The sequence below is a fragment of the Apostichopus japonicus genome, chromosome 12, assembly GCF_037975245.1.
Source record: "Apostichopus japonicus isolate 1M-3 chromosome 12, ASM3797524v1, whole genome shotgun sequence".
Lineage (NCBI taxonomy): Eukaryota > Metazoa > Echinodermata > Holothuroidea > Aspidochirotida > Stichopodidae > Apostichopus > Apostichopus japonicus.
The window spans coordinates 12750837-12775763 of record NC_092572.1 but is presented as its reverse complement, the minus strand read 5'-3'; the positions used below and the strand labels follow the sequence as shown (position 1 = coordinate 12775763).

Sequence of the window (24927 nt, the reverse complement as noted above, 5' to 3'; positions counted from 1 at the left end):
CACCAAAATGGTATTGATAGCATACTAACACATCATATATTTTTATGTGATATGGCCGGTGTGTATCCGTTTGTAGCATAACAAGTGGTGGTTATGGAATGAGAAAGTGCCCCTCTGATATTGTGCCCCCCCCACTTTTTGGAAGCTTCCTACCCACCTGGTCACTTTACTATAGTATTGCTATGAAAGACCTGTAGAGTTTTACACAACTATCCAATACAGTTATTGTAATGCAGAAAACAGTTTGATAAAAGAGACTCAAAAGTGAGAAAAAAAAACAATCTCATTAGAAGCTTTGTAATGGAGATTATTTTAGAAATTGAGAAGAGGGCGCCGGCGGGGGGGGGGGCCGGCGGGGCATGGGGAGGTTGAGATTTTGATAGATGATTCTACCTTTTTACAATTCCCCCTGTCTCGTCACAAACTATTCTTTCGTTAAAACTACCCCCCCTCCCAATTCCCCTTCCCTTTCACCTTCATTATCTCCTCCATTCTGTCCCATCCTGATTCCTCCCGATGTTGTTAAATGAACATTTACTTGATCTACTTATCTCTTGCTTAGCTGTGTATACCCACTGTATGTATAACTGCATCTCGTCATTAATGCAATAATCTTGACCATTTGTTTTACCCTTGGTTCTTTCTTGATGTTTTCCTGTCCAGGTACTTATTCCTCTGGTGGACAGTCATCGTGTATCAACTGTCCCGGTGGTTACAGCTGTACAAACTCATCCGCTACTCAATGTGATCCTGCACAGTACAGTCCTGAAGGAGGTAAGTCTCAGAATCGTAAAATACATAGAACCTAGGATGTCATTTGAATACCGGTACTGCGGCCGAGTGGATAAAGGCGGTGGCATTTGAAGTAATTAGGCTTTGCAATCGGGAAGTTCCAGGTTCGATACCCGGCCAGGTCATAGTAAAACCTGTGGTTTTTCATCCAAGAGCAATCTTCGGTTTTCCCACCTGAAATGACTTTCTAAAATTGAAAATTTTCCAAATTTGAGCTAAAATGTTGAATTGTAAGCCACCCGACGTGTAAGTTGTAATCCATAAGCACTTGCTGGTTTTTCCCCCAATTGTGGTCACTTAAGCATTGTAAAAATAACTGCTGATTATTATTATTATTTGAGATTATATAACCCTCATTAATTCACTTCTGAGAAAATCGAGCTGGCATTTTCTTTTCCAAGTTACTATCTGCTGATTAACGACCCTAATTATCACTAAGAACTAATTATCAATAAGAACACAACATTATTGAATGATTGATACAGACGTCATCTAGTAAGTTAAACCCACTTGATTTTTTTGAATGGAGTATTTTGTTGCTGTGCAACGAAAATAATGTTTAAATATATATATATATATGTCTTGAAGATTTTATCTTTGATCATCTGTGCATTAATTTGTGTGTGGTGAGTTAGTGTCTAGTATTAAATTTCACTAGAAAGATATTGCACATGCCTAACCTTTTATCTAATTAGTCAAATAGAATATGTTGCCAGGTTGAAAAGTTTTTACCAATTTACCTAACCGTCTACAATTATAATGACAGATATCACAGAAATAACAAAAGGAAAAACAAATGGGGTAAAAAATGTTGGTTGTTTTTAAATTTATGCAACCTTGGAAGTATACAATTTTTGGTAATTGCAGCTGTTGATATGATTTAGAGTTCCCTTGTGAGCAAACTTGATTTAAAACTGTCCTAATGCATTCATCTGCAATATTCTATCTGGCAAAGATTTATGCAAACTTGTTACATGTTTATGTTGTTGTAAAGATTTTAATCTTCATTAAAGCGATTACAAATTTTGTTGATATCCCTGTGAAGTTGTTTTGATGCCAAAGTTACAACATAAAGTAGAGTAAATATTTTATAGCCTTTTCATCTTCCTTTGCATTCGTCTCCTTGGTAACCGTAGAAATTGCATATCCTAATTTGCAAAACACACTTAGGATTGAATCATGCTGTGTTGGTTTATTTTAGTGTAAAGTTAACTTATTAACGAAGTTTATTCCAGCAAAGTTAAACCTCTGTTTCTGGTTGTTTTATTTAATGAACCTTTTTATTACTTTTTGCAAGATTCCTAAAGATGTTCACCCACTGGGTTTGTAAATGTCTTGTGCATTGATAAATCTATACAATTATAATACTGAATATATAGCTCAGGGAATCTTTTTACTCTATGGTGAAACTTATATAGCAGCAGGAGGTAAAATCAGGAAAAATAAAAGAATAGGTTTTGTAACTTTAGAAGTAAAGGTGGTCTAAAGGGGTGGAAGATGTATCTGCAAGGGAGGGGGAGGGGTGGGTAGCAAGGAGAGGGTGGAAGAATGGATATAAATGGTGAAAATTGTAAGTAGGAGTGGTTGATCATATTGCTACGAGTAAATAATTTGACAGATTTTTTCATCTACAGTAGCACTACTCCACAGATGTCCACCCAACTTTCTTATCATTAATGAATCAGTAATCATTTGTTGAAACTAAAAAGCTGAAAATATTAATAACTTTATGATCTGGAGTGAAGTTCAAGTTACAAGCTAGTTTTGCTGTTATCCACATGTGGTTGCTAAGCAACATTACTGAACAGTCTTCGATGCTGATCATTATAGAACTGAATGAAACTTTTGTCTTCATAACTTTCCTTTTACGTCTGGTTCTAGATATGAATTGCTACGACTGCGATCCTGGTTACTACTGTCCTCCGATATCCGAGAACCAGTTACCGTGCGAGAGTGGTTATTACTCGGTTGGCAATGCCACCACTTGCTTGGAATGCCCTGCTGGGTATCAGTGTAGTTCTAGTTCAGCTCAACCATGTTCAACCCGGTATTATTCATTGGGTGCACAAACATCCTGCACAGCCTGTCCTGCTGGTATGTTTAACCTTTCACTCTTGACCTTTGACACAATGAATAAACATTCACATTTGCTTAACAGGTTAAGATCCTTTTTTTTTTATTTTTTTTTATTTTCTTTTACCACGCTTGGTATCTTTATTGGTAACGTTCTTGTGCCAATTCGAACATATTTGAATACAATAAGGTCAAAAACCTTTTACAAGTAATGAAAGGTACATGTACAAAAACCATGAAGAATCGTTATTAACTGAACAGTATAGTGCAATTACTAAATGAGTCTTTTAACTGCTCGTAAGAAATGAAAGCTTTGCCTCTTTGCTTGAGTTCTTTCTCAAGTTTAATAGCAAATTTTAACTTATATAAAAAATCCCTACATCTCATTTCCGTGTTTGAATTTTTCTTACTGAAGATGAAGTACTTGAGATGAAAAATTAAGAAATTATATGGGTGATTTACTGAATAATGAAACCCAAAGCAAATGTCATTCTTCGAAAGTATAAATTGTCTGCCAAAAATAGCTTGCTCCACATCTTAAATAAAGTTCGATATAATAGGGCAGTCCCAAAACAGATGTAACAGGGTCTCGTCATAGCGGCCACAAAAGTGACATCGTGGGTTATCGATTTGCCCTATTTTATGACGGTAGTGGTTTGTTCCAATAATGCGATGGAGGAAGCGAAATTGGAAATATTGCATCTTGGAATCTCTGAGAGAGCGAAACAGGGCTTGAAAAATTTTCTCCCGTTGGGTGGCTGTGATATTAAAATAAAGATTCCATTTGGCTACAGCCGCAGCAGGAGTGCTAACACGAGTAATAAGGCTATTATTAATATGTTTAGAGACAGAGGGAATAAACTGGGGATAATCACTAGAGCTATCAACATTATCCTTGTAAACCTTCATCAGTCCATCCTTCCATGCTCTAGGGATAGATGAAATAATTCCATAGTCAACAGAAAATGGGCAATAATCTAATCTATACTTCTCTTTGAAACGCAGTATTGACAATGGACGATTGTCATTGTCAAACAGATGTTTCACCTGCCTAATACCCTTTTGGAACATTGAGTTGTAAAATACCATCTTATTGTTAATTTTAATAAACGAATTGTTCCAAATTATCTGTTCACCATAGCTGGAGTTAGGCGTAATAAAAGAGTGCAATGACCATGCATGGCAGACATCATAAATAAATGCATTACTTATATGAATGTCGTTTATTTTATATATCCGCCAAATCTGCGACTGGAAAACAAAAGGACTTTACTGCTCAACAAACTTGTATGGACGACCATCTGCAAGTCTCCACTGACCTCTCTGGAAAACGTAGCTTGGTGCCGTTTCTGTAGAGATCCGATACCTTGGTTGCCCACTTCTTCTTCTCTATGAAATCTCCTGGCGTAAGGTCATCAGTTATGAAAAAAGGTGTCTTGTTCCAGCTTTCTAGCGTTTTTGAGAATAAACAGCTTATCTTGAAAAAAGGAGAGTTTTACCAGAATATGGCGATTTCGGCCCTCAACCAGTCTGCCGTCTCTAGGCCATTTCGATGATACAGTCTGGCTTGCCAATCTTATCAAACACCGATTTGGCTATCGCCAAACATTCTTCATCGTTTTCAGTAGTGTAGCTGACAATACAAAGATTGTTTTTACTCGAGTAGCGTTCTTGCCTGTTAAGAAGCATAGAATGTGTCTCGTATTGACTCTCCACGTTTGAAATTCTGTCGTTGATTTCTTTGCATTGTTTTCTGATAACCTGGTTTTCAGCTTTGAGACTTGTTTTTCCTCGGCATGTACTCTTAGTTCTCTCTGAAAATCCTTTTCGAGGTTACATAATTCAGCTGAGACTCCTTTGATAGCTTTTTCAAAGGCTTTGTTCAGGTTAACATCTTTCCAGTCGGTCAAGTAGAAATTTTTAGCCTTCCAGAGTAAGTGATCTCAATAAAAGTTTTAATGTAAGAAAGAAACCCCCAGTGCTACTGTAAGACTCATTTTTACATCAAAACACATAGACAAATTGAATGAATGCAGGTTCACAGAGTTTTAACTTCTCAGTGTGTCATCCAATTATTGTATGAGAAAATCAGAAATAATATCTGTACTTACTAAGATAATCTTTGCACAACTTTTAAAAGTACAATGAAATTATTGGCCAGAAATGAGTTGATGAAGTAACCGCAGGAACATGGTCTCAAATCTGGAACAGTCCATAGATGCTTAAAATCGTTTTTAATATTTAATATCATCAAGTTTAAAATTATTTTCTTCTTTCTTTCCTTGAATTACGAGTCTTTTTTCTTTATTATGATGAATTAAATGAAGTATCTTTTCACGAAAATTTGAAAACCTGCTTACATGAATGTGAAAGAGGAAAGTTTGTAATCACACCCGTGAGCTTTTCAGCTGCGTTTGTTTTTATACTTGTACCTCGTCGCTTCCGCACACAGGACACCAGTGTAATGTGACGAATGCATCTCCGGTGCGTTGCCAGACCGGATGGTACAATGACGACCCCCTTAACCAGGGCTGTATGGAGTGCCCAGAGGGCTACGCATGCTTGGACTCCACCCAGGCAGCCCAGGCATGTAGTGCCGGTGAGTTTACTTGACAGGGATACGCTCTGCCACTGTATGTCACCGCGGCGATACTATTTGCACTAATTGATTTGGAGTAAAAGTGACATGGTTGATTTTTGTGAAAATTATGTTAGTGAATTTTTTTTTTTTTTCATAACTTAATTTAATTTTTTAAATTTTAAATAATTTTTTTTCTTCATTTACTTAAGTGAATTATTTAAGTGTAAAAAAAAAGCAAACTAAAATTAGGCAAATAATGGTTGAGACCTGCTCATAGAAGTTGATTTGTCCCTTACCTAATTCTAGGAGACTATACGACAGACCCTCTTCTTTACATCTAAGTAACTGCCAGATATCAACTTGTACGATTGTTGGCGTAGATGAAGAGCGTTATAAAATACAAACAGCTTCAAACAATTCTTTTCATGTGTTTTACAGGTCAGTACAGCTATGCGGCATCGACCATATGTACTGATTGTCCCCCCGGTTACCAGTGTCCGGATACCATGGCAACCAATATGCAGGCATGCTCACCAGGATGGTATGCTACTGGTAAAGCAACAGCTTGCACACCATGTACATCTGGATATTACTGTCCCAGCACTGTGTAAGTCTAATATTGTCATCCCTATGACCTATTTGGGTGACCTTTGTGCCTTGAAAGTGTCCATTAACAATAGGTTGCATCCAAAATCCCGCTGTTTGTACTGAACGGCAGGTTTTTCCAGTTGGTTAGCTGAGTGATCAGTCACATCTTTTCGGACCTTAGTTGAGCTGCCTATTCGTCTATTATTCAACTCTTCACACAGCTAGTAGCCAAATCACTATCAGATCAAGGCAGACATGGCAAGGTGTGAACAAATCAACTCTTCCAAACTCACCAGATTGTTGCAGGAGAGATAAAGTTTCAGAAAGTTGAGGTCAAGAGAGCTGTAGAATGCAACCTATGGTTAATGGACTAATTCTCGTCATGAGTTGACCCCACTGGGTTCTATTTTGTTACCCACAGATATCTATTTATTCAAGGGAAATGTCATTTCAGTTTAATTCTTAGAAAACTGACTTGAAGCCTTGTAAAAGTGATTCAATTTGAGATAGGAACTGATCTAGTTCAGATTAGGCAAAAGTGAAGTATGTTTTGGTATTTTGCAATGTCATCAGTTTATATCCTGTTTAAAATTTCCTTGTTTTGAGTGCAAGAGTATAAACCTTAAAGTGACATTGTGGGTTAGATTGTACCATTTAAATATATGTTATTTGTTAACCCTACAATCTCACACTGAGATCCAAATTGCCACAACCATTTCACAATGACTTTTCAGTGCATGACTTTATCCTTATTGATAGTGTCAAACTTAATTGATCAGTTCCAAAACGATTACAAACATCATTCCCTCTTAATATCATCATGCCCTCATACTATCATACCTCTGGCCTTCTGACTCTCAAACTTTAAGGCCACTGAAATATATTTCATATACTCCTGTTGGGGATAAACCCCCCCCCCCAAAAAAAAAAAAAGTAATAAAATAAAATGTAGAATTGTATGGAATATAGTTCTTTCAAAGCTCTTTTGTAACTCTGTTTAACTGTTAGTGATATTTTATATTTTTTATATTATTTGGTTAAAACAGATCCGACCAAGAGATTAGCTGTGACGGAGGGACGTACTCGGAAACCAATGCAACCGTCTGTGTGGTGTGCCCCGCCGGTAGCGAATGTCCTCGTACGGACGGACAAGACATCAGAGATTGCTTGGCTGGTGAATTTAGTACGTCTCAGAGTGTCGCCTGCACGGCTTGCCCGGTTGGGTATGCTTGTCCTTACACTGACCAGGATTACAAGGAACCGTGCAATCCGGGCACCTTCTCTGCAGGCCAACAGAGCGTGTGTACTTCTTGTCCTGCTGGGAGGTGAGCAAGACTTCTTTTCGTTACTAGTTTTGACTTTCGTTCTGTTTTTATGTTGTTGCTTGTTTTGATTTTTTTCCATTTATGTACTGATTGTTAAAAAATTGCTTATCCCTACAAAAGACATAGTGTAGGTAAATATATGAAAGCTAGGCCGCCAGACGTTTTGATCCTCCTAGGATTTGATTCAGAGAAAGAATGACAGAAAACAGACAAGGTTTGTCTCCTACAGCTGTTTCATCTCTGTATTCCTTGTTTTTCAGCTATTGCCCAGTACCGTTCAGTAGCAGTATCTATCCATGTGATACTGGTTACTACTCACTGGAAAACTCAACCTACTGCACAGCTTGTCCACCTGGGTACAAATGTCCCTCTACCACGGAGGAACCAACGTAAGTACAAAATTAGCTTTGACCGGCAATAGATATGGTTCGCAGGTGTTACGACGAGATTAAAGTACGTCAAGTTAAACCATTGTCACAGTATTTGTGGATACATATTAACCAGGGCCCGTTTTATGTGGACCCTTTCTTTATGAATATCATACTCAAATCTATTTTAAATGGACCTTTTTCTGACTGGCATCATTTGAACTGATAATACATGGACCTCTGTCAAACCTGTACTCCCTAATATTTGGATCTTCGTTGCTAAGGACCATTTTACCTAGATACCCTCTTACCTAGATTTACATTACCCAGATCAATATTATCTTGACCTATATTAACTGGACCTCTATCTGGCCCCATTTATTTTAACCACTAGTATCTGGACCTCTGGCACATCTGTTGACCTGTCACCCGTTATCACGATTATCTGGATCTCACTTACCTAGACCCCTATCACCTATACCCGTAATATCTAGACCCCTGTTATCTGGGCCCCTTTTATCTGGGCCCCTATTATCTAGACCCCTATTATCTGGGCCCATTATTATCTGGCCCCCTTTATTATCTGGGTTGCTAATACATTAGTCTGTATTAACTACTACCTTTACTCCTTATTTAACTGGAACATAACACATGTAACCCTAATATGTGGACCCCCCTAATATGTGGACCCCCCCACACCCTAGCACTTGGAACCCTGATCAATCCACACTTGACATTTAAGTATGGAGTGTCTCCTTTCTGGACGAGTTATCTATATTCATAAGTACTGTCTTTGTAACTCTTACAGAGAGATGTGTACTGCGGGGACATACTCACCAGGGGCCCAAGTAGACTGTGACACGTGCGAGCCTGGATATTTCTGTCCGTCAATCTACACGGGCCAGGTTCCCTGTCCGGTTGGATACTACAGTAGCTTAAATGCTGTCAACTGTACCATCTGTCCAGCTGGTTACCAGTGTGCAGACCAAACTAGTAAGTTATGTTTATAAAAGGGCTATTGGAATTAACTTTTCAATATTTTGACATAAACTTGATAAATTTCATTCGTAACAGATTAGTTAATTGACAACTTGAGCTGTGAACCCAATACCGTTTAGCAATCCAGAATTACTAAATACTGATTCCTTACTTATGTCATTGCTAGTAAAAAAGATCTGTCAAACATCTTTGTCAAAAGCATATATACTACTACTTGCTCATAGGGATTGCAGAATTCATGAAATACAAAACAGTTTCTTATTCCTTATCATTTGAATATGAAAAGAGCATAGAAACTTTTTCAGTTAAAAATAGATTTGAACCGGTGTTCTTCAGGATTAAAAATCCTTTGCTCTACCAATTCAGCTGGAAATTGTCCACTAATTAAATGATCTTCTACTCTTTTTAGTGCACTTTCACAGTTAAAAGGAATATGCTGTTGAAAAGAAAAGGACATCATCAGACCATCAACAATGTTGACTTGTAAGAATATTCTTACGTTTGCGCCTTGCATTTACTTTTTTCAGCGCCAGAGATATGCCCGATCGGCCACTGGTCAGGAGAGGGGTACACCAACTGCTACCAATGCCAGCCGGGATATACCTGTGATGAGGGATCCACCAGCAGTACCCCTATCTTAGAAGCTTGTCTACCGGGCGGTTACTGTGACGGCAAGGACCGATATGAATGTCCAGCTGGGACGTACAACTCCAGAAATACCTCAACGTCAGTATCCGACTGTCTTCCTTGTCCACCTGGTGAGTCGTTGTGTTTTTTGGGAGGGGGGGGGGGTAAGGGCAAAGGATCATAGCTTTGTTGGTCAGGAATGTCAATTTGTATCTAGATTGTTGTTGTGTTGGAAAAGTGGTCACTTAAAATTGATTTTATATGCATAATTTATCCCTTTCGGTACTGGTGGGAAGGATCGTACAACATTATCCCGAGAATCTACTTCTTGTAAGACTTTGGAAATTTGGTATAGTGTGAGCTGATTGCCTTCGCATTTAAAGTGACACTTTTGCTCGACAGTATTAACACAGTCTGGACAGTTTTTGCTTTTTAAAATTACTTTCTCTTAGGTACAAATGGAAACTTTGGAAAGAAAAGATGTACCTAGGTGTGGTCATGTGTTTATGAGCTTCCATCAAGATTGAAAAAGAACAGGGTTGGAGTTATTTGTTTGGTTTATGATAAGGTGAAGTTAAGATTGGTTGGTTTTGTCATAATTGTAAACTATGAATTTTCGTATCGTTGATGGGGCAGGACAGTAAAAAATCCCTTGTATTCTGTCTATTTATTCTGTATTTTTGGTCCACAGGCTACCACTGTGCTGGTACGGGCAACACTGGATACGAGACAAATGTCTGCCCCACTGGACATTATTGTCCTGAAGGAACCACATTTGCAACAAGGTTTCCTTGTCCAGGTAAAAAACATGAATCAGTGGTAATTAAGGATAGGCCACTACAGATGTGCTAGCTCCAAATGTGTAGCTAAGCAGTGATTGCCTAATACAGACAATTCAGGATAAACATATTTGCTATCAAAATTATTGTAGGCTAGGCCAAGATAGGCTAGTATAGGTGTTCAAAACATTTATTAGCCTAATGTTAATTTAGGATAGGTTAATGTGTACAACCAATGCTTGCAGTGTACTGACTGTGCTGTTACCATAAATAATTTACAATTATACAGAAAGTACCTATGAAATTATCTAAATTTACAAGTTGTTACATCCTCAAAAGATGTGACACATAAAGTGAGAAATATTGAAAGTTTTTATTCAGACTTTGTTTTACCAAATGAAATGAAATGCTTTCATACAACAACAATAAAAAATGGATTATTATCTTCTTTCTTGAAGACTGATCTTCATTTTGCAGTTGCTATCAATGCAGTTTTGGTCACATTACTTTGCATATGTAAAATGCTTGGATGGCTTGAAAACTGGAAAATGGAAAAACAAACTTGATTCATATTGTCTGCTTCTATTTATTATTCCAGTATTTATCATTTACATAAATTTATATACATTGTTTATGATTAATTTTCTATTCAGACTTTGTTACTAATGGATTCTTGAATTCCAAACTTTCAAATCCTCCCAAATCCCCTCTTCCTGATTCCCCCTACCCCCCAAATCGAAAAGAGACTACAAATACTCTATCTTATGTTGATTCTGCGTAAGCTTTAACAAGTACAAATTTTGAGATTCAAATCTCTTTTTGCTGGTGGCATCCACATTTGATACCTTCATTTGATATCTACAGAAGCCTAGCTTTAGGGGGAATTTCAAGATAATACTGACCAAAACTCACATCATCTGTAAAATTTTATGGAGTCATAACTCACATTTCACATTCTTTTATGATACAGATTTTTAAGTGGATGTGAATATGTGGAAAATTTTATTATGAAAATAACAAAAGATATAAAGTAGTCTTTTCATTTCTTTGGCAAGCAACCTGTCAAATAGTTAGTTTGCTAACATTACTCATACCTCCAATTTTCCGTTTTTCATATTTATAAAAAATGTATTTGTATGTAATGTATAGATTAAGGTAATTCCTAAAGTGATGTATTACCTTTATATCTTTAATCTCTCTTATATCTACTGCTGCAGTATTAATCCCATCAGTTAATCCTTCCAGACCTCCCAGCAAAACCTATAAAACCTTTAAAAAACCTTTATTTCAAAAACAGCTCTTTATTTTATGAAAATACTTCTTTAAAACCTTTCAAAACCTTTATTTAATTTTAAGTTGAACCATTTTTATTTAAAGATTTAGTTTAGAGTAGAAATATTGTATTCAGTCATGCTAACCATTGGCCATTAAGTTTTTGTGGACAGCCAGGCATGATTCATGCAGTGATAAAATACAGACTCACAAACAACAGTTAATGTAGTTCAGGTATTTTAAATAAGGGCCACAGATGATGTAAAAATGCGCATATATGGTGAGTATGTTACAAATTAACTTCAATTTGTACCTTTAAAACCCTTTATTTTCATGTTTGAAGCCTTTGAAAACCTTTATTTCTTCATTGTTCAACCTTTAAAAAAACCTTTTTATTTTATTGAAGAGCCAGTTGCTGGTGGGTCTGTCCTATGTGCAGCATTGGTAATCCCCTGTGTACTCTAGTAATCCCAGCAGGGATTGTATCTGACTCATTAGTGATTGATTGCAGAGCAAGAAGTGAAGACATTAATCAGTTTCTCTTTGCATAAGTTATCCACTTGTAAAACAAAGTAATATGAAAGAGCAGATGAATAAATGAAAAACTTGGGATACCATTTTTCAAAGAATATTTCTGTACTTATGCACAATTGCCATGTTTTTAAGGAACAACTTGCAGTAGTGTCTCTCATGTTACTTCAATTCAAAGTTTGTGAGACTTAAAGAAAAAATATCAGAAAAAACATAATGTATAAATTTATTTGGTTTTGAGTTTGTTATCAATTTGTATTATGTCCCACCCCCCACAAAATGTTTCTTGTCCTACCCCCCCTCCTCCCAAGAAAGATTAACAAGTTTCTTGTCCTTGCCGACATCTTCAGTGCAGCTGGTGGAAATATTTGATATAAACAGGATTTGAAATCCTTTGAAAATGATATAGACGGATCACCTCAGAGCTACGTCATATATGTGGATAGTACTCAACTAGGCAAAGTTCTAAAGACTTAACCCTCTCCCCCCCCCCTCCTGCAGATATTTGGACCGACATCTACATTATGGTTAGAAAAAGTGGTACTCTCAAAATTCAATTAAAAAGGTCCTCCTTCTTCCTTTTTGGAGAGTCTGGAAAAGACACTTTTTTCCTAGTCACAAAACTGTTTTGTGACAAATTCCAGCTGACTGACACCGTGAGTTAATTTTTAATTAACGTCTTTTCATGATGAGCTCAGAAAGGTAAAGATTTTGAATTTCTTGACTTCTTTTCAGGTGGAACCTACAATGACAGGCTCAACCAATCAGCGGAAGGGATTGCTTGCATCATCTGTCCGGCCGGTTACTACTGTCCCGAAGCTTCCAGTGACTTTGTGAATATCTGTGAACAGGGATTTTATTGTATCGCAGGACAAGAAACGACCTACGAGCATGCCTGTCCTCTTGGAACTTATGGGTATGAGAAATAACGAGGAGGGCAGGGGAGTGGGGGGAAGGGCACTTATGAAGGGTAGAGGAGGGGGAGGTTATTTAAGGTATAAAGAAGATTGCCATGTTCTCATGCCCTCAGAACACCAGTAGTGGAATAGAAATGGCAGTGATTTCTAACAGACACTAAGTGAACTAATGTCACATAGTTTATCCCAGGCGTGAGAAAAACAAATTGGGGGTTGTAGTTAGGGTGATAAAGCCCTGGGGCATGGGCTTAATTAGGGGGCCTATAGGGTAATATTGGATAAAGAATTCTGTAGTCTCGTAATATATTTAAGGGACAAATGAAGAAACTGCCTGTCAATCAATGCTCACAGTTTACCCAATCTTGTACACTCGACTAGCCATAAAGTATGTGGATATTTTCACAGTACACTGTTTCCCTATCTCAGCTCCTTCCTTTCAGAATTATGCTCCCTTTACCTTTCCTTCTCAGACTTGAAGTGAACAGTTGTTTGATAATACTGGGTTGCCCAAATCCATGTGTTAGAAACACTGTGTGTCTGTCATAGTGAACATCAAACATGGTGAAGACAAGTAAACACACTCTTGGTAAACTTTTTATCTTTCTCACAGAGGTGGTACCGGATTTGAAAATGCCACCCAGTGTACCATTTGTCCCTCTGGAAACTATTGCCCCCATGGCAGTGCATCCGCTCCAACAATCGAACCGACAAAGTGTGATCCAGGCACTTATAACCCGGATGAGGGAGCGGGCCACAAGTACAACTGTCGTCTCTGCGATCAGGGCCGGTCCTGTCCATTGCCTGGACTCAGCAACAGTTCTCACCCCTGTGCTGAAGGTAATGCCTACATCAGTGCTTCTCTGATATTCTACAAGGGCCCGCGAGACATTTTGGTAGAAGCAAAGGGCCAGAGAGGTCCAAATTATCGTTATCCCTCTCTTGAGGAATGTATAGGATAGACCAGTAGGCTGCTCAAGCCTTGAGGGCCCAGATACCCGATAAGTGGAAGACTGCGGTCCAGATTTTTCGTCCATAGGCCAGATTTGGCCTGTGGACCACCTATTTGAGAACCCTGACCTATCTTATACTTGGGTCCTATAATCTAAGAACCTGTCTGGAAATCCTTCTATCTCCCCCAGTGAAAGAAGAAGCTGGAAGAAAACCATTATTTCTTTAAGATTGTAAGTGAAGTTTTTCTTCACCCTGATCTAGATCTATCTTATACTAGGATCCTCTAACCTAAGAACCTGTTTGGAAATTCCTCCAACCCCCCCGCCCCAGCCCCCTCCCCCTCGAAAGAAGAGGCCGAAAGAACAACCATTATTTCTTTAGGATTGTAAGGCTAGTGTTTCTTCATTATGACCACCTTTTTTTATTTTTTATTTATTTGCTTTATGGATTATCATATTGTTACTTACAATTTTGGATTAATTCTGTCATGCTTATTTCTTAAATTCCTTCCTCCTTCCAGGGTACTATTGTCCGAACGGTACCATCAGCAACGATCAGTTCCCCTGTCCTCCGGGAACCTATACTGGTCAGACTGACCTCTCTGCTGCGGAAGAATGTTCCCCCTGTTGGGAGGGCCACTACTGCTCCTGGGGGACAGGAGAGACGGTCAACCCCCCTCAGCCATGTAAACCAGGGTACTACTGCCCCTTTATGACCCCATCACCTGACAGGTACCCCTGTCCGGAAGGGACCTTCTCACCGGCGGCTAACCTGACTAAAGCAGAGGAATGCACGCCTTGTACTCCAGCATACTATTGCACAGGTATTTTGAAATAGTAGTGGATTATTAATTTTTTTGGGGGGTAAAATAAGTTGAGTCGGAACCATATTTCTTTGCCATATTGTTTTTATTTAATAATTTGCCTAAAAATATAGTCCTAACAGCTGTTTCTTGTCTAGCCTAATTAACATATTACTCTCTCTTGGCTGTAATTGTCTTTAGTTATTTGAAGCTATTCAACTGATAAAGATTTGTCCTTTATAAGTTAAAAATCAGAAACATGATGTAGGTGTCCAAAAGGTCAGGGGTCAGATCTAGGGAGGGAGCCCAGGAAACACCTTCCCTCTGAACTTTTGTTGGCACATAAAAACTTTAGTTACCTCCACACATAATGTTGCTCAAGACAAGTTACACAGTTAACATAATTAACCCACCAGTTGTCTTATTTTTCACCCATGTTTTCTGATACACAGCCACTTTTTTACTAATGGTGGTATCTACCGATATCACTCTTTCGAGTCTTCCAAGAAATCCTTGGTGTCCCTTGAAGGTCCTCTTCCAGAAAGAGAAATTGATAGTTTGGGAATATTTTTCATGTTATGCCTACATGAATTAACAGTCTTGTTAAGATATTGTGCTCTAATAAGTTGTATGTCTGTAATTTATTCACATATTTTGCAAGAGTTTCATAATTTCATAATTACAGAGGTCTTGTTTCATATGGCCAGTGTCACCTATGTCCCTTTTGTAGCGTGGATCTTTTACATCTGTTGCACCATAAAAACAGGTTTAACCAAATGACTCAGCTGCTGATGCCCTTTCTTCTTTTATTATTTTTTTCCTTGGGGGGAGTGGGAGGGTGGGGTAGGGGAGGAGGGTGGGAAGGGGGAATGGCTGGTAAACAGTATGATACAATTTTTGGTGATGGTTTGATACTATGCTTCATGTCGGTTAAAATTTCCCTTTCACAGGCGGAGAACCTTCCGAAAGTGGACCGTGTCCCCCAGGCTACTACTGTCCAGAGGGTACGAGGTATGACGAGGAATTTGCCTGTCCTAACGGCACATACAACTCCCATTACAGTAAATGGAATGCCTCAGAACACTGTTTGGACTGCACACAAGGTACAATAAAATGATAATTTTAGTTTATTGTTGGCATTTGACCCACTCCTCTCAAACAAGTAAAACACTTGATTTAACGTATGATTTGGTTTTTATTTGTAAGTGAATTTACCTGTTGACATTTAGTGGGACAGAGCTCTCAACGATCTTGATCTCCACAAAAACAGGATAAAGTTTTCATACTAAGCAATCACATGTTTACCATTCACCAATGACAGGAGTTTAACACTTAATTTGCATATTCAAAGTGTGACAAGCATTCATATTTCTACTCTTACATCCAGAGATAAGGAGTCAGTCAATATTAGAGTTACATTTTGCATATAATTTCATATTCATATAGTTTGTATAAATTACTGAATATTAATTGTGGGGTGCATTTTTTAACTGTTTTCCAAACATCTGAGACGACCAAATTACTGTTCAGACAACCAATATTAGCTTTGTAGGTTGTCTGGGGGACAACTAGTTGATTACATTAAATTCATGACATAATACATTGTACACCCTCCATCACCTTGGAGATTCTTTGCAATTTATTTTGTGTAAGACCAAAAAACTGATCCTTCCCGTAACAAATGAATAACTGCCGGTCATTCTTTCTCCGGGCAGGACATTATTGTGAGCTTGGCACAGTTAACCCTGTAGAGTGTCCAGCCGGGACCTACATGCCTCATGGAGTGGACGTCAATGGTACCCTAATTGGAAACACCGCGGGGTACGAAAGCGACTGTTGGGAATGCCCCGGGGGCTCCTTCTGTCTAAGTATGACCGTCACCCCTGACCCCTGTGGGGTAGGGAACTACTCCGAGCCCGGTCAGAGCGGGTGCCTATCCTGCGAACCGGGCTACTACTGCGACAATGACACCACGTCCTACGTGGACATGATTAACAACAAGAGGTGTCCGGCTGGTCTCTACTGCGGCGGTGGTCTGAGATCTCTCGATGAAGCTACTAACTGCAGCCTGGCAAAGTACTGTCCAGAGGGTAAGTCTTTGACAGGATAATGACAATCACTATAAATCAGCCAAAAATCATAACATTCTTGAAAGCATCTCTGTACGGCTTACTCGTCCCAATAGTACCTTACTTTATTTCTTAATGAAGTTTAAGTACTGAAGTCTGAAAAATGGCTGTATAACACAGTTGTAAGCAGAGAAACCACTGTTAAGCAGTTCTCAGCTCAAGCAACTTCCACAAAGCAATCTCACAAAATACAGCAAATGTATGATGCGAAGGGGAGGGGGCAGGGTGGGGGTGAAGGGGGCAGGTGTGCAAGCTGGGGCACCATGGGGATGGCAAACATACCACAACCAAGGAGAACAATACCTTCATTGTTGTATAGCTGTATTTGTTAAACTTCCCATTGGTAATCAGGTGATGTGTATTAGGGAGGGGGAGAGGAGAGGATGTGATGTTGGAAGGACAGAGGGTGGACAGGAAGGACATTGATGTCCTCCTTTTATATCATAAACTTCTTGTGTAATGTTTACTCCAACATATTCTATTATTATTACAGCAACACCCGAAGAACTGAACTGTCCCGTGGGTACTTACAACCCATTGGTGGGCATCGGTGCCATCACAGACTGCACCTCCTGTGATGCCGGGCGGTACTGCTTGGAGGGTGTCAGTACCCCTTCTGGGATGTGCACATTTGGTTACTACTGTCCTACCAACATCACCAACACCTACGCCACTACCCCATCTACTATTGGATCATACGGTCAGAAACAGGTAAGTCTACTTCAAATGTGTCTCTGCAAGGCTGCTTTGTAACAAAGTTTGCAACTTCACCATTCTGGCATCTGAACATTCTCATAAGATTTTGCTAGAATTGGGGAAGCTGGGTTGTCCAACAAGATTTATGAGTTATTGTATGCACGGCTGCATGCTGTTTGATGTAAATGAACCATTTGCCTATTGGAAAAATCGCAGAGGGTAGTGTTTTGGTGCTAGTAAGGAATTAAGTTTGTCTCACATCAATAGATAAACCCTCAACAATCAGCTAAAACTGTTAACCTGTTAATGACTTACTATTCGTTAAGAAATGTGACTAGTAATTATTATGAAGAAGTTATTGAAAGTAACTTTGTTAATTCAATCAGAATTGAGAGCATTCACCACAAAAAAACCCTAATCCTGCACTCTACCGACACTGCTGGTAAAATATAAAATGAATTCTTGGCAAGGATGCTTGTCAGAAGCTAATGGCCAGGTTATTGTTTTGATGTTGCTGCTCTGGTTGGTTATGTAACAGCCTCCCATGGGGATTAGCTAATGCATATTCATACCCAACTGCCATGTCATTGGTGCATATTCATACACAACTGCCATGCCGTTGGTACATTGGCCTTTATCATCTGGATGTAAGTATTTACTCTTCATTGCGTCCCTTGTCCACGAGGTACTTAAAGCTTTGTTTATATTACCAATGCTGCCATTCAGCCCTAAGTTGCCAGATCTTACAGTGGTTTATGTGTTTGCTCTATGAAACTGTTTTGCAAGGTTAATTATCGGCTCTCCATAGGTGATTATCATAATGCATATTCATATCCAGCTGCAATGCCAATAACACATTTGCCTGCTTCATGTGAATCAATGACCTTTTTTTTAATTCATATTTTAATTCTCTGTCACAAGGTTCCTTGTCCAGGTGGTACTTATATAGATACCACTGGAGGACGCTATGTGGAGGACTGTAGGCCATGTCCAGCTGGGTACTACTGTCCCCTCGGTACTGGTACACCCATAGATTGCCCCCGGGGTTACTACTGCCCAGCAAACATCTCAGCGTCCTATCCCTGTCCCATCGGCAGATACGGGAACGCAACATGTAAGTATCCAAAACAAGAATCAAGTCAGTGACATCAGACTAAGATACTATGTCAAAAGTACAGAAGCTGGTGGGAAGCTGCAGCCTTCTGCAGCCTGGCTGGGTAGAACACTGCAGCTTGGCAGTCGAATTGTTTATGTATTGATATTTAACATAATATTCGTGTATCAAAGAGTTTAACTTTTCTAATTCTTACAGAATTTGATAATTTTTATTTCATAGCTTGCAATTTATATGTTGTTCGAAGAGTTGAGATGTTTTTACATGTAATGCGCTTTTTAAGAATATGTTTACATTCTTTTTCTTTTTTGACACAGTGGTGACCCTATTCTCTACCAGTCGAACTATCCAGCCCTTAGTCGTTTGCAGTTCCTTATGTAACCATTTCTATGCTAGGGATTACATTCAGAAAATAGACTTGATTTAATTACAGAAATCAGTTTATGGTGAAATGTTAGATAATTATATGGGATGTTTTGGAAATTATTTAACAAAAAAAGAAGAAGAAAATTCACCCTTTCTGACAAATATTTTTGTTGTTGTTGACAGTACTTCCAAGTCTTGAGAGTTGTCCCCTATGTGACCCTGGTTGGTACTGTGATGCTCCCGGTCTGACCCTACCAAGGAGCCCCTGTGACCCGGGCTATGTGTGCTACGAGGGAGCGTATACCTCGGACCCTACAGATGGAGTGACCGGAGAGATATGTCCTGCTGGTGGTTACTGTCCACTTGGTATGTTTACTAATGTCAGGCATGAGCTTTTTCTGCGAATTCACAGATTTCTGTGATTTTTTTCTACCTCCAAGATTTACACCTCAATTTCTGTGAATTTCTATCAGCAGCATTGTATCATTTGATCCGTCATTCGCATGTTTTTCATTACCGATGGATACCCAACCTGCAGGGTGACAAAAACTATTATCCTTACACACTGTAGCATATTCAAACTGGAGCCTATGCTGCAATTTTTTCTCTGAAGTTTCATAATGTTCCCAACTGTAACTGTGTCGCACTGCGTGCTGGCGCCTTTGACATTAGTATAGTATCACCCACAAAGTTCAGTGATTGTTTTTTTACCCTAGGCTCATTCCTGTAATGTTCATCTCCCCCACATCATCCACAATCCTCACTAGGTAATATCCATAGGAACTGTGCCTCTTTGTGAAGGATACATAATGAGGAAGGTATTATTGTTTAAGATATTTCTAAGAAAGAAACAAATGTCTCCTTTTCTTTATTTGAGTGGTCCTACACAGATTAATGATGTAGTGAAAGAACTTGGAATCTGGAATTGCGAAGTAAAAAAAAAGTCCAATATTAAAAATTTTGTTACCATTTGCTACTGCCGATGTTGTTCACACATCTGGCCATTATTAAGCTGAACCAAATTCTGAGGGTCACTTTCTGGTGTTTGCATCTTAATTTGTAACAAATTGTAAAGGCTGCCTCTGTCAGTGATACCTTTTGGCATTTTCTTGGGAGAGGGGAAAGCAGAGGTAACGAAGGGGGAACCATTTGGGTGGACTGATATCACCTCTTTTCAGTGCATACCACTGCGTGATAATCTCATATATTTGATGTTACTACACAGGTTCCTATGAGAGTTTACCCTGTCCGCCTGGCACCTACAGTAATACTTCGGGAGCCATCAACCACTACGACTGTTTTGACTGTGATCCTGGTTATTACTGCAGTAACGCTAGAACTCCTCGTAAGTAATGTTTGAGTGATTTCAAAGAGGAAGCTAGAATGTTTGCAATTTTTGCAATGTTTAATGTTATTTTTCAATGTTTCTGTTTGAACTATTTGCAAAGAGCAGATTAGACTGGAAATCTTAAGGAATCAAAAAATAATATGGCACCTGACTGCATCAGGAATCAAGTTAATATCTTTCCCAACTGCTTCAGGAATCAAATAATATAGTGCCTGAATCAAATACAGTGGTTAAGGAATCAAATTATAAGTTAGCTGTATGCTTAAGGAATCAAAGAATAAGGTATCAAATTGCTTAATGAATCAAGTTATGACTTACCAAACTGCTTCAAGAAACAAACAATATATATATTACCTGAATGCTTAGGTAATCAATCTATATGTTACCTTACTGCTCAAGGAATCAACAATAATGTAACTGACTGCTTAAGGAAACAAATAATAAGGTATCAAATTGCTTAATGAATCAAGTTATAGCTCACCCAACTGCTTAAGTAATCAAACAATAAGGCAACTGACATTAAGGAATCAAGATAATAGGGTACCCAACTGCACAAGGAATCAAATTATAGTGTACTCAACCACTCAAAAGTCAAAATACTATAGTAGCTGACTGCTTAGGGAATCAATTATATGGTACCTGACTACTTAAGGAATCATATAATAATGTACCTGATTGCTAAAGGCTATGTAGAAAATGATTCAGTATTTGCTTTTAGGAAAGTAACAGAGAGAATAAGCTCTTAATTAAAATGACTATCGATTAAGGAAAACCTCCTCAAATCTGCTAGAAGTTTATCCTCCTGAAGTTAGACAGTATTACATGAAGGAAAAGAGGCAAAGAAATCCAGAGGAGGTCAATGGTTCAAATTCCAACCATGAATTTCTTCTACCATTGTTTGTAATTTCTCAGTCAGTTTTTTCTGTTGTTCATTAACTTATAAAAGTATCAACTAAAAGTCACATTTCAGCCATATTCTATTTTTTCTCATCATTCCCCAGAACCCACTGGACCTTGTAGTCCAGGATACTACTGTACCGGTGGGTCCAGAACTCCGAACCAGACCGTGACCGAACCGGGTTATTTCTCCGAGTCGGGATCTACCCGCCAGTCTCCCTGCGATCTTGGAACGTACATGCCCTATGATAGAGCAGGAGAATGCTTTACGTGTGAGGAGGGATTCTATTGTCCCGAGAAAGCTGCCATAGAAATGACCACATGTCCTGCAGGTATGTGTCATCAACGATATTTTTGTGGATTTTAAATATAAATATTGTAATTTTTAGGAGAAGTAGGCATTTTTCTTTGTTTCATATCAATTTCATTTCTATTGAAGAGGGAGGTATTATTTTTACAGGAGAAAGCCATCAAAAACATGAATTATTGTCCTGCTAGCCGTTGTCATCAACCACAGGGAATAATCTATAGGGCATTGTATCGCAAAATGCCATGCAAAATGTCTTGCAAAATGCCATGCAAAATGTCTTGCAAAATGCCATGCAAAAGTGCCATGAAAAATGCCATTCAAAATGGGCAGATTGCTATAGAAGTGCAAAGATGTATAGCAGTTTTTGTATACAGGAACCATGGTAATTTATGTTTGACAAACTTGAGGGCTGTCAATACTGGTATGCAAAATTTGAACACTAATCTTTGTAGTGCACAATTTGGTTAAAGTGGGCATGAAAGATGCGTCTAAGTTTAAAGAGAGAGAGAATAAAAAAAAAGGTTAACATACAGATGCCTACCTACCTCAAAACCCTGTGTATGTAAAAATATTGTAAGTGAAAGGGCCTGATATTTCGATGCTAGTAGGATCTTCTTCAAAGACAAACTGTTTGTGAGAAAAAGAGAATTTTAGCAAAATAACATTAATCATTTATCTGTAAAGAGGGATTCTGTTGTACTCAGAAGCCAGGACAATGCTGCCATCTTGTCCTGCAGAGTGAGGGAACTAATAAAAAATTGAATCAGGGAAAGGTTTTGGAACTAATTACAAAAAGAGGCTTTGGTGATATTCTACTTGTAGTTGTCAAGGTTTGATTTGATTTGATTTATTTGGTTTTTTCACGTGCAAATATACAATGTGAAAGGGAGTCTTCTATAAAACATACAATAGCTTAACAATGTAGAAGACTCCCTGAAGAAAGAAAAAAAGAAGGTAGTTAACCAATTCTTCTCTAGGCTTTTGGAAAGAAGGGTTAAGTATCTGATGTATTTTTATGCATCTTTCCCCTCATCCTCTGGTGTACAAGATCAGAGAAAGAGAAACAAAGCTTTCACTATCCATCAAGGTCTTTTACACCTTCTTCCATTCATTGGTAGGTTCCTATTGTGGAGAGGGTGCATACACTCATGAGCTATGCCCACCGGGTACTTACTCCAACCTCACCCATCAGACTCATATTGGTAACTGTACAGACTGCCCCCCTGGTTACTACTGCAGTGACAGGGGTGCTATCGCCCCTACCGGTCTCTGCTCTGCTGGACACATCTGTTACCTCAACGGTTTATTCGCCACCCCTGTGTACAACGATGATCCGTCTGATGGTATGTAAATATTGGGAAACTACAAATATGTTCTTGCAACTTTACCGACATGAGAACTTTGGAAGAAATTCTGTTGTTCACTCTGTACCCTTACACCACCTGTGTCTCTCCTTGCCCTCAACAACAACTAAAAATTTTCAAATTAAATTGATTCAAAATCGAATAGTCTGTTTGTCCATTAATTATAAGGTTATTTAAGTGCATGTACTTGTATTTTATATTATGCTTTGATCAATGTCAAAGCTTTGTCTGTGAAGAAGCTATATATATTACATTGAGTGACTATTGCATTATGATTCCTGGATCAAACCATAATCACATGGGTATTCAGTGTTAATAGTATAATGTTATGCTTCCAAGACCATACCAATATTATAAGGTGTGGGTAACAAGTCTAGAGTCAATAGTTCTGTGCTCTGTGCTATAGTTTCTTAATCAAACCATTATCACATGGGTCATCAGTGCTAATAGTATGATGCTATACTTCAAAGACCATGCCATTATCTTAAGATGTTAGTAACCAGTCTTGAGTTAATAGTTCCCTGCTATAGTTCCTAGATCAAACCATTATCACATGGGTAATCAGTGTTAATAGTATAATGTTATGCTTCCAAGACCATACCAATATTATAAGGTGTGGGTAACCAGTCAAGAGTGAATTGTTCTCTGCAATAGTTCTTAGAGTAAAGCATTATCACATTGGGTACCAGTATTAAAAGAGAAAGAATATGTTAGGGCTTCTAGATTATACCATTACCATGTGGGATGATCAGTGTTAATGGTATTTTGTTACGCTTTCTAGCTCCATCTCTTTGGGTAACCAGTTTCATGCATATCATAAGTTTGCTTTGTATACATAACCATTATCACAACTAAGAATGGAAAATGTATGATCTGTGTTGTTTTGTCTTCTTCTTAGATCAAACCATTATCACATGGGGTGACCAGTGTCATGAGGGTAAATACTGCCCAGAAGGTACCACATATATGGTTGATTGCCCCAAGGGAACTTATCTAGACTTCTTAGGGGCAGAGTCTGAGCTGGACTGCAAAGATTGTAACCCTGGAAAGTTCTGCAATGAGACTGGAGCTCCTCTTGAGATAGGTGAGTATGGTCATGTGACTCATCAGGTGACCAAAGATTTGTAATGTAATGCATTTCTATGTAACTATTACAGCCTGTTTAGTATATCATGGTGAGGGGTCAACTAGTTGCAGCTATTCACAAATACTTGAGAAAAAAAGTTTGAAATAAGATCATTGGAAAGAAAACAAGAAGAAGATGAAACAGTAGATGTCTTTCATTTGTAGCTTTCTAGGCCGGTTAAAACCTGGATTGACAACATAAAAACCTGGACTGGGATGGACTTCAACCAGCTCATAAGAACAGCTGACGATCGTGAATTGTTGAAAGCTTGTGTTGTGTCATCATGTCGCCCCAACGACCCTCAAGCTATGGGACATAGATAGATAGACATATAGATATTGTCAGTGTAGGAAGCACTGACTGAAGATACTTAACCTAAGAAACAAGTTGGTCAAGAAAGTTTTAAACAAACAAGAGAGGACCTCATGTTAAGACGAGACCCTATGTTATGGTCATGAATCTACACTTTCCATATGTTTGCTAGTTTCTTCTTTTCAGAATGTCTTTACTCGATTAAATGTTGCTCTATAAAGATAAAGTTCACCTTGAGTAAAACGTATAAAAACTTATTTATCCAATTCCTACTTACAGATGTTCCAGTGAGAGAGTAACAACCTTAATAATTTTTCTTTTAATCTTTTCTTTGTAGGTGACTGCTGGCCTGGATTCTATTGCACTGGTAGAGCCGAGAGGCCCGATCCATTCGACAACACCACTGGTAATGTCTGTCCTAAGCACTACTACTGTCCATCGGGATCTTATGAGCCGGTTCTCTGTACCTATGGAACCTACTCTAACATCTCAGGTCTCTCAGAATGCTGGGAGTGTCCGCCGGGATTGATCTGCGAACCGGAGACCGATCCATACGATTGCCCCGAAGGTGAGATTGATCGATTGATTTGATTGGCTGATTGATTAAGTGATTAACAAATCAAATTCTATTCTTGTGAAGTAATCTTTCACCTGTTCCCA

The 24927-nt window shown here is 38.6% G+C and overlaps 1 protein-coding gene across 1 annotated transcript in view; it reads left to right on the top strand.

Annotated features, from left to right (window-relative positions):
- Positions 1–24927, top strand: part of LOC139976998 (uncharacterized) — a 144698-nt gene that overhangs the window by 17365 nt on the left and 102406 nt on the right. The window contains exons 6-27 of the mRNA XM_071985939.1: positions 664–774; positions 2674–2886; positions 5318–5464; positions 5885–6053; positions 7081–7359; positions 7620–7748; positions 8536–8720; positions 9254–9484; positions 10045–10152; positions 12671–12851; positions 13463–13689; positions 14324–14626; positions 15556–15708; positions 16321–16695; positions 17228–17445; positions 18352–18544; positions 19094–19276; positions 20136–20255; positions 21260–21487; positions 22584–22808; positions 23728–23913; positions 24605–24835. Coding sequence (XP_071842040.1) covers positions 664–774; positions 2674–2886; positions 5318–5464; positions 5885–6053; positions 7081–7359; positions 7620–7748; positions 8536–8720; positions 9254–9484; positions 10045–10152; positions 12671–12851; positions 13463–13689; positions 14324–14626; positions 15556–15708; positions 16321–16695; positions 17228–17445; positions 18352–18544; positions 19094–19276; positions 20136–20255; positions 21260–21487; positions 22584–22808; positions 23728–23913; positions 24605–24835 — 4395 coding nt within the window. The remainder of the gene's footprint in view (positions 1–663; positions 775–2673; positions 2887–5317; positions 5465–5884; positions 6054–7080; positions 7360–7619; positions 7749–8535; positions 8721–9253; positions 9485–10044; positions 10153–12670; positions 12852–13462; positions 13690–14323; positions 14627–15555; positions 15709–16320; positions 16696–17227; positions 17446–18351; positions 18545–19093; positions 19277–20135; positions 20256–21259; positions 21488–22583; positions 22809–23727; positions 23914–24604; positions 24836–24927) is intronic.